Genomic DNA, 8,471 nt, shown 5'->3' with positions numbered 1-8,471 from the left:
GGGGGGGGGGGGAGAGGGGAAAGAGGAAGGAGACTCACCCTTCTCGTAAGTCGCAACGAGAGTTGCAAACCCAGCTACCTTCTGGAGTCCTGAGTACTCGTCGATATTAGTGAGTTCGAGAGTTTTGATGAGTGAAGAGAGTCGCTCGGCACAGGCTCTGTGGAAGTTGAAAGAGAAAGATGTCAGAGGTCGAGCTTCGAGGAATGAGAAAAGGAGGACGAACTTGAGCGGGCGCTTTTCGATAAACGTGATGTCCTTGAGATGCTGTAAGAAAGACACTGGAGTCTCGGCGACGACGTGAAGGACTCGCATTCGAGTCTGAAGAAGAGCAAAGGAGGGTCAGCTTGAGATGAGAGATGCGAGAGAGAAGGAAGGGCGACGAACCTTTAGGTACTCGATGAACCGTTTCAAAAAGGCGACGAAGTGCTCTGCTTTCCGAATGTTTCCAGGTATTGCTTCTTGGATCAGGTCCTCCGATAACACTGTCATGCGAGAGGGAAGGAGGAGTCAGTCGAGGTTCAACACAAGAGAAGCGAACGAGGCTCACCAGGATTCGCAAGCAGATCGTCCTCCTCAGCACCCTCTTCGGCACCCTGAAGACCCTCCACCAGTTTCGCATACTCATCTTGAAGCTTCTGAGCGTCCGTTTCCTTCATCCTGTTTGTCGCCAGTCGGAAACAAGAGTCAGCCGCGGTCTCGTCGCGTCAAGAAAGGAGAAGGCACGCACTCATCGATCTTCTCTCCCAACTTGGTTACACTCTTCCCAGCGGCGTCTAGTATTGGTCTCGTGAGATCCACGGATAATGATTCAATGCAGACGTTATCTGAGAGTACGAAAGAAGGTAAGCACAGGTTGAGAGAGGAGGGCGAGGAGGAGAGAACGAACCGATGTTGTGAGCCTCATCGAACACGACGATGCTCTCCGCACTGAGCTCCTTCGAGACCTGTTCGGCGACTTTGGGATCGAGAAGATAATGGAACGAGTAGATGATGACGTCGACGAAGGGCATCTGGTTAAAAGGAGGTGTCTCCAGATCAGTCGCTGCTCGAGGAAAGGGAAAGGAGAGAACGAGACTCACCATTCGACGAAGAGCAAAATATGGACAGATCCCCTTCTCCCTTCCGTAGTCCTTGATATCCTCCAGCGTGAACACTCCTTCCGGGAAGAGGTCTCCAGGTTCTCGAGTGCCGAGTTCCTGCAGAAGACGAGATGAGAAGCGGAAATCGGTGAGGTCGAACGAACGCGAAGGAGAGAGTTGAGAGAAGGGGCGAAACGAACCTCGTGAAAGCTACATAACGGCACACTCCCAGGATCAGCCCTTCCCTTCTCGCACGCAGCAGTAGATGTTAAGTCTCTACAACGAGCATCGACCGTCTTTCCCTTCTTCTCCTTCGCGACCTGGAAGACAAACGAAACGAAGGGGACAGAGGTGTGAGCTTCGCCTCTGCTTCCTTCCTCCCTCTTCTTTCGTCCTCACTCCCTCCCCAAACCCAGACGAAAATGTAAGAACAACTCACATCTGGGTTCAAACACAAGTTTTTCCTACTACTAAGCCCGATTCCTCTGAAGTTGGCGTCCTCGCAACCCATCTGTTTCCTGTAATCCATCAAGCGCTTGAGCTCGGAGAGAGCCTTTTCGATCTCGGGGACTGTACGGGAGCAGTAGATGAGTTTTCGGTGGGTTGGGTAGAACTGCGAGCATCGAGTATGAAAGGTTCAGCTGGAGTGGGTGGGTCGAAGGAGGGGAGAAGACAGAGGCGACGAACTTGTTGGTAGGAGATGATGAGGGAGAGGAGCGAGACCGTTTTGCCTGTTCCCGAGGGCATCTCTGTAGGAAATCGAAAGAGAGTCGATAGTCAGAAGAGACTACGAGGTCGAGATGTATACGAGCTGGCGACTGACCGAGAACACAGTGGCCCTACGGAACAGACGAGGCAAGGAAGGTCAGCTCGAAGTTCACCTCCCTCCTCCTTCCTTCAGCTTGAGCTCACCTCAGCGTCCAATGTCTTCTTGAGATCGCACATGTACTGTCAGGCCCGCAGAAACTCAATCAGCATAAGCATCGACTCAATGGAGGGAGCTATACACACGTTGTACTGCTCTGGGTAGATGAGATCATACGGGAAGCTGGGAGAGCAGGAAGGCAGGAGAGGTGGCGAAGGTGGAGGGGGTCAGCTCCTTCGCTCCTTCCTCCTTCCTTCCCTCACGCCTTCGAAGCTGGGGTTTGCTCACATGACGGGAAGATCCCCGATGTAGAACTTCATCCTGTCCGAGAGAGAAAGCGAGGGAAACCGATTCTGAGGTGGGAGGGAGAGGGTTGTGGAACGGAGGAAGGAGGGTCTCGTCGAATCGCTGAAGCTCATTTCGAAGTTTCTGATCAGGGCTTCTTTACGACCGAGCTGTAGAAACCCTCTCCTTTCAACAGATAGGCATATCTGCAGAGCCGCTACGAGTCGAGAATGCACTCCGATCCGGTTCGAAAATTCGCCGGAAAGAGCAAAGCTCAGCCACATCGAGGGCACGTCGCGTCTCCGTCCTCCTGCTGTTTCTCCCCCTTCGTCCTTCAGGTCCAATTTCATCGCTAGACTTCAGAATACGAGCCGACAATTCAGATACACAAAAGTGAGGGGTAGACTAAACACAACTAGCTATCAACGAGATATCCCTCTCCCCAAAAAGAGGTCGACGTCCATCCCTCCCCCTCCTCTCCCACCGACGACTCGTTCGCGCCCGGCACTGTGAGCAACCGCCGTTTAGACTCGCCACTTTCCAAAGTAAGAGCTGGTTCGGCGAAAAAAGACGAGGGAGAAAAGAGGGGAAGGGAGTCAGTCGAGTTGTCGAAGAAGAACGAGACGCGTCGTGCGTCGCTTCCAACTCCTCATCTCGAAACCGGACCAAAGCAGATGGATGGAACGTCATGCTCACTGGAAAATAGCCATGATGCTCCACTTCCTGTTCTCAGCCTCAGCGAAGACGGTGCTCCTGGTTCCGTAGAAGACCTCGTCGTCGACCTCGTCGTGGTGTCGAGGAAGACAGTGCATGAACTTCCAGTCGGGAGCGGCTCCGGCTTGCTTGCAGAGCTCTGCAGGAAGGGAAGGTACAAGAAAGCGTCAGACGATGTTTCACCAGAGAAAGAACGGATGAAGCAGGGAAACGAGAGGAGGACCAACCCTCGGTGATCTGGAATCCAGAGAAATCCGCAAGACGCTTGGACGAGTCGGACTCCTGTCCCATCGAGATCCAGGTATCGGTGACGACGACGTCGGCGTCCTTGAGAGCCTCAGCAGGAGAAGAGGTGAAGAGAACGGAGGAAGCGTGTCCGAATTCCTCGCTGCGAAAGAGGATGAAGAGAAGGAGACGTGGGAGTCAGCGACGTTCTGCGAGATCCTTCTTCGTCCCAGCTTATCACTGCGAGCTCTAGAATACCCAACGCCCCAGGAGAGATGCCAGAACTCACAGCTTGGCCTCAACCCTCTTGTCAACACCGTACTCTCCCTCCCTTCCTCCTGGGCTGGCAACCCTCAACTCGATGCCCAACCTAGGATACGCGACGATCATGTCGTTGACGACGTTGTTGGTATCCCCGATCCACGCGACCTTGAGTCCCTTCAAGCAGTCGAGGGGGTTGACCTTGCTGGGCTCCTTGGGCTGGAAGTTGGGAGCAAGGAGGGAGGACCAGGAGGTTGGGACGGGCTTCTTGGCTGCTGGAGGAGCCTCGGCGGCGGCGGTGGTAGAAGAAGAGGAAGAAGCGATGAGAGTGGATTGAGTGGGCTTTCGAGTCTTGTAGATGTGAGCGAGAGTGAGGAGGGAAGCGAGGGTTTGAGTGGGATGGTAGAGGTCCGAAAGAGCGTTGATGATTGGGATCTTGGAGTGAGCGGCGAGAGTTTCGACTTCCGAGTGAGATCCGACTCGAGCCATGATTCCGTCGACCATGGATCCGAGCACGCTGGGAGAGGAAGAAGTTTACAAAAGGGGAGGAGATGGAAGGTCAGGATTGGTCTTTGAGAGGAAGGGAAACGGTGAGCTCGTTATCTTTGGAGGAGATGGCCAGATTTGGCACCCCACTCGAGAGCAAATGGAGAGGATAATCTTCGCGACTCTCCCATAAGCTCACCTCCCTATGCTCGAGAGATCCGGAGGCAGATATGATCCCTTGAGCAAAGAGAGAGAAGCTCAACCTCCTCCTTCCCTCCCCCCTGCTTCTTCCGCTCGATGTAAAAACTCACACGCTAGTATCCTTCAAGCTCTCGTTGACTCCCAACTGGATGTCCGCAGGTCCCAGGAACATCGAATGTCCTCCCAACAGCTTTGTACTCGTCTCACTGGCGACCCTCGTCCTAGTACTCCTCTTTGAAAAGAGGAGAGCGATCGTCTTATCCGCGAGCGACTTCTCGAGCTTGCCAGCCGAGGAAACGGGAGGTTTGCATTGAGTTTTGAAGTGTTGAGCGAGAGTAACGAGTCGAGTAATCTCGGCCGTAGAGAGATCCGCGAGAGAGAGGAGGGAGGGAGCCGTCAGAGGAGTGGTTGAAGGAGCGACGGCTGGGGAGGCGGAGGAAGAAGGAGGAGGGGAATCCGAGAAAGGAGCGGCTGTAGTAGAAGCGTAGGACCTGGAGAGAAGAGAAGCTGTAGAAGCCGCGATGGTTCGTCGAGGGAGGGAGGAGAGGGAGAGCGACATGGTCGAAAGAGGAAGGGAGCAGATGCTGGTCGTAGAGGGAAAGGAAGCAGAGAGGGTGACTCGATTCGAAGTGGGAGCTCACGACTCTCTTTTTTCGACGGGATGAGTCAAGAAGATCTCTCGAGCTCGAAGTCCTTTTAGTTCGGGTTTGGAGGAAGGTCGGGTCATAGCTCTGAGAGTCAAATTCTGTACTTTCTGAAAAGGGCAAAACCGAGGGACTTCCAAACCGGCCGTCGTCGCGTCGGTGCGATCCTTCAACCCTCCTAACCCATCGAACAGACCACTGGAGGTCAGTTGGGAGAAGCGAATTCGATGGAAGTCAGTTGTGTATGTGTATGTACGCAGAGGAAAACTCAGGGCAGACGAGAAACGAGGGACTGGGCGGAGACGCGTCGACGAGCCTTTTCACTCAGCGTTAACTCCCTCCTCCGTACTGATGCCACGAGACTCTCTTTTGCTAAATAGGAATCTATTGCACTGAAGTGCTCGACGTTAGAGCCTCATCTCGTCCAACAGTTACCCTGGAAAGAGTAAGAGACGACGGATTCGGACGCACGAAGGGGAGTTCCAGGACGCGTTCCTTCTCGATTACGACTACATGATGTCGCCAAAAAAGTTTCCGGTCGTGACTTTCGAGAGTGAGCTAGATATTTGCGGAAGAGAAAATCCATGTTTCTAGTTGTTGACGGTTGGAGGGGAACGAATGAGAGAGCTCTCGGTTCGAGATCGCAATCTCCTCCGCGTGAGCTCGCATTTGTCCTTCCTTCCTGTATCTTTGATCCTTAACGTCCATCATCTCTTCTCTCCCCTCCAAAGCTGAAGCCCTCTTTCGTCTAAAGAGCACCTGTTTCGAAGAACCACGAAGACCGAAATCATGAAGATCTCTCGACTCCCTCGACTCACTCTCCTTGCTCGTTCCTCCCTCCTCCTTCTCATCGAGCTCGTCGCCAATGCAGCTTGTTGGGGAGGAGCAGCTGTAGTTTTGACAAGAGATGGAACCAACCTTCTGGGAATAGGGATACTGGCTTGGGTGAGTCGAAGCCTTCTTTCATCTTGGAGGAGGGAAGAGGGGAGGGGACGAGAAGGGAGGGAGGGAGGAAAGTGAAGCTCAACGAGCGCCAGCTTCGACTCCTTCCCTTTCCTCCTTCTCATCGACTCAAGGGCTGGAAAGCAACAGGACACATGCTTCATAGGATCTTGAGCTGACTAGCGTTTTCCTGTTCTTCGCTTCATAGACCCTCGGACTCAGGTGAGCTCTTCAAAGAACCAAGACTCGACGACCTCTCGCGATCACCCTCCCCTTTTCCTTCCGAGCTCATTATCTTCTCTCCATTTTCCGTTTCGAAGGCATGGACTAGATGCCGACCATATCTGCGCTATAGACAACGCGACTCGAAACATGATCACTCTCGGAAGCCTTCCCGTCACTCCAGGGTTGTTCTTCAGTCTCGGGTGAGCTCGTCTTCCTCCCTCCCTCCGATTCCTCTCCCTGTCCTTCGTTACTTTAAAATATGATGCTGACCTTAGCTCGGCTCGAAAAACCAGACATTCAACCATCGTTATCGCAGTCAACATAGGTACGTTAACCACTTTTTCTCCATTTCAGCTCGCAGAAACTGAACCTGAGCTGGCCTTTCCCTCTCTCTCCGTTCAGCCATCGCCGTATCCGTATCCGTTTACTCTCGTCTGGGAGGTTAGTACTGTCTCAGGATTCTCCGAAGATAACTTTAAGCTGACTTTACTCACTCTGTCCAGGCGTCAGCGAAGTCGGTGGAATTGTTGGCGCGTCCGTCTCCGCCTCGTTCCTCTTCCTCGTCGCCCTCTTCAATACCATCGTCCTCATACGAATTTACAAGCAACGGAAGCGACAGGTACGCTCATCTTGATCTCCCCAGCTTCACTCATTTGTTCTTCCTGCGTTCTCAGCTGACCCTTTTCCTCTGCTTTCGTTTGCAGAGGTCAACTTCCCTCGCTGTCGAGGCTGGTGAAGGTCAAACCGAGAAGGGCACTTGCGCTCCGGGCGAGGAGCGAGAGATCCAAGGAGGAGGGTTCATGTTCAAAGCTTTTGGGAAGGTCTTGAAGCTCGTAGATCGGAGTTGGAAGGTGAGTCAACGCCTCCTCCCTCGAGCTTTCTTCGCGTCGAGAAGCCTCGAACTGAAGCTTCCTTACGTCCTACTTCCCCAGATGTACCCTGTCGGAGTCCTGTTTGGATTCGGGTTCGATACTGCATCGAGCATCGCTCTTCTCGCCTTGTCAGCCCTCGCTTCCAAAGGATCGAGTAGCGCCATCGTCATTCTTCCTTTCCTCTTCACTGCTGGAATGAGTCTCATCGAGTGAGTCTTGATTTCACTCATCCACAGATTTTTTCTTACGCTGGTGGAAGGAAGGCATGGGGATTGGGTGCGAAGAAGACGCGTCGAAGCTGACCTCTTTCTCTTCGTTTTCTCTCCAGCTCTCTCGATTCGATCTGTGAGTCCGTATCTCCTTTCAATCTTTTGGACATCGGACTGACTTTTACCACTCTCCAGTGATGGTCTATTCGTACGCTTGTCCTTCGCGAAACACTCCCGAAGGTCGGATTGCGGTCTTTCAGCATCCTCTTCGCCCTCCTCCCATCGCCAGCGAACCCTCCCCTGCTCTCACTCTACCTGAACTTGAAACCAACGCAGCCCCTCCGTCCATCCAGCCCGCCCTTTCAGCTGTTGAAGATTACGAGACGAAGGAGGATACGAAGGAATCGAACGCGACTTCGACTCCCTCAAAGGAGGACGAGGAGACCCGTCGGATCCGTCAGGAGACCAAACTGCAGACGATGTCAACGATGTCGATTTACCTCACTCTTCTTTCGATCTGCGTCGCTTTCTCGTGAGTTCAAGTTCCGAAAGACTCGAGGAGTTTGAACGCGTCTGACCTTCGCGTCTCTCTCTCTCTTTCAGTATCTCCCTCATCACCATCATGGGACTAATCGGTGAGAACTGTTCAGCCTGGTACGTCCTCTATCCCTACCTCGATCTTCCTTTCCTTTCCCATTTCCCCATCAAGATCCGACGAGCATTCAAACTCAACCATCCTCTCCGTTCTGCTCTTCTCTACCTCTCCAAACAGCGTGGCCGCCGCGGAGAGCGAAGACGGAGGATTAGCTGGAAGCTGGTGGAGAGGATGGGCGAACGTAAGTTTCAAACCATCTCGTTATGTCTCTCCTTTCCCGTAAAAACAAACCAAAAACAGACGAGACGCGTTCGAACTTGACGGCGGAATCGAGGAGAGGAGAGGCTGACACGCTCTCCTTCTTTTGCTTGCAGGCCAACGAACAATCAGGGTACATCGGAGCTGCCATCGTAGGCACCTTTGTTGTGATCCTCGCTGGGAGCTGGCTTGTTCGGTGGGGCCTGAAGAGGAGGAAGAGGGAGGCGGGGACGAAGTGAGGAGGGATTCGCGAGACGAGGGATTGGGTCGCCTCTTTTTGGGGTTTCGTGGTTCTGGCGAGCGAGGAAAAAAGGATGCGACAACGTTTTCGTACGAGACTGACTGATGAACAAATCTGCAAGTCTGCAAGTCTAGAACGGGCAGCAGCGACGGATCCAAAAAGCCGAAGTCTCTTCGGCGCACGTCGGCTCGTCCTCTTTCCTTCCTTCTTCCTCCCTTCACCCTTGGTTTCACACTATCTATACCCCTTCAGGATCCATCTTCTCAAAGACAATCGATCTATGCATTTTTCGTTCGAGATTGACGTTGTAAAAAATGAAAAAGGACCCGATCTTACTGGCTGGTTTCCTCCCTCTCTTGCGCTTCTCCC

At 53.2% G+C, this 8,471-nt stretch overlaps 3 protein-coding genes across 3 annotated transcripts in view; 1 reads left to right on the top strand and 2 right to left on the bottom strand.

Moving 5' to 3' along the window:
* RAD3 (TFIIH/NER complex ATP-dependent 5'-3' DNA helicase subunit RAD3) overlaps positions 1–2,326 on the bottom strand; it is a 4,598-nt gene extending 2,272 nt beyond the window's left edge. Inside the window, exons 1-14 of the mRNA XM_076637710.1 lie at positions 2,233–2,326; positions 2,091–2,127; positions 1,992–2,027; positions 1,903–1,918; positions 1,767–1,828; positions 1,519–1,692; positions 1,280–1,399; positions 1,080–1,196; positions 887–1,010; positions 728–824; positions 548–657; positions 385–482; positions 224–318; positions 39–157 (exon numbers count right to left, since the gene is read on the bottom strand). Of these exons, the coding sequence (XP_076496878.1) occupies positions 39–157; positions 224–318; positions 385–482; positions 548–657; positions 728–824; positions 887–1,010; positions 1,080–1,196; positions 1,280–1,399; positions 1,519–1,692; positions 1,767–1,828; positions 1,903–1,918; positions 1,992–2,027; positions 2,091–2,127; positions 2,233–2,264 (1,237 nt within the window). The 5' untranslated portion in view covers positions 2,265–2,326. The remainder of the gene's footprint in view (positions 1–38; positions 158–223; positions 319–384; positions 483–547; positions 658–727; positions 825–886; positions 1,011–1,079; positions 1,197–1,279; positions 1,400–1,518; positions 1,693–1,766; positions 1,829–1,902; positions 1,919–1,991; positions 2,028–2,090; positions 2,128–2,232) is intronic.
* A 236-nt stretch (positions 2,327–2,562) lies between these two features.
* On the bottom strand, positions 2,563–4,865 carry ARG3 (ornithine carbamoyltransferase). Its single transcript, XM_076640278.1, has 5 exons — positions 4,227–4,865; positions 3,458–3,946; positions 3,171–3,331; positions 2,926–3,082; positions 2,563–2,781 (listed from the first exon to the last, which is right to left on the bottom strand). The coding sequence occupies exons 1-5, from the start codon at positions 4,673–4,675 to the stop codon at positions 2,754–2,756; spliced, it is 1,284 nt and encodes a 427-aa protein (XP_076496877.1). The 5' UTR covers positions 4,676–4,865; the 3' UTR covers positions 2,563–2,753.
* Positions 4,866–5,459: 594 nt separating this feature from the next.
* BDY24DRAFT_387863 (HoxN/HupN/NixA family nickel/cobalt transporter) lies at positions 5,460–8,373 on the top strand. The gene is made up of 13 exons (XM_076640277.1): positions 5,460–5,705; positions 5,911–5,924; positions 6,023–6,127; positions 6,221–6,252; positions 6,330–6,368; positions 6,431–6,546; positions 6,632–6,778; positions 6,860–7,008; positions 7,128–7,144; positions 7,204–7,540; positions 7,612–7,662; positions 7,781–7,844; positions 7,978–8,373. Exons 1-13 carry the CDS (start codon positions 5,550–5,552, stop codon positions 8,098–8,100), a joined length of 1,350 nt encoding a protein of 449 aa, XP_076496876.1. The 5' UTR covers positions 5,460–5,549; the 3' UTR covers positions 8,101–8,373.
* The last annotated feature ends 98 nt before the right edge of the window (positions 8,374–8,471 follow it).

The sequence above is a fragment of the Mrakia frigida genome, assembly GCF_051309035.1.
Source record: "Mrakia frigida strain ATCC 22029 unplaced genomic scaffold BDY24scaffold_14, whole genome shotgun sequence".
In the NCBI taxonomy this organism is placed as follows: domain Eukaryota; kingdom Fungi; phylum Basidiomycota; class Tremellomycetes; order Cystofilobasidiales; family Mrakiaceae; genus Mrakia; species Mrakia frigida.
Note: the sequence above shows the minus strand (reverse complement) of the source record. Positions and strands in the feature narration are given on the sequence as shown.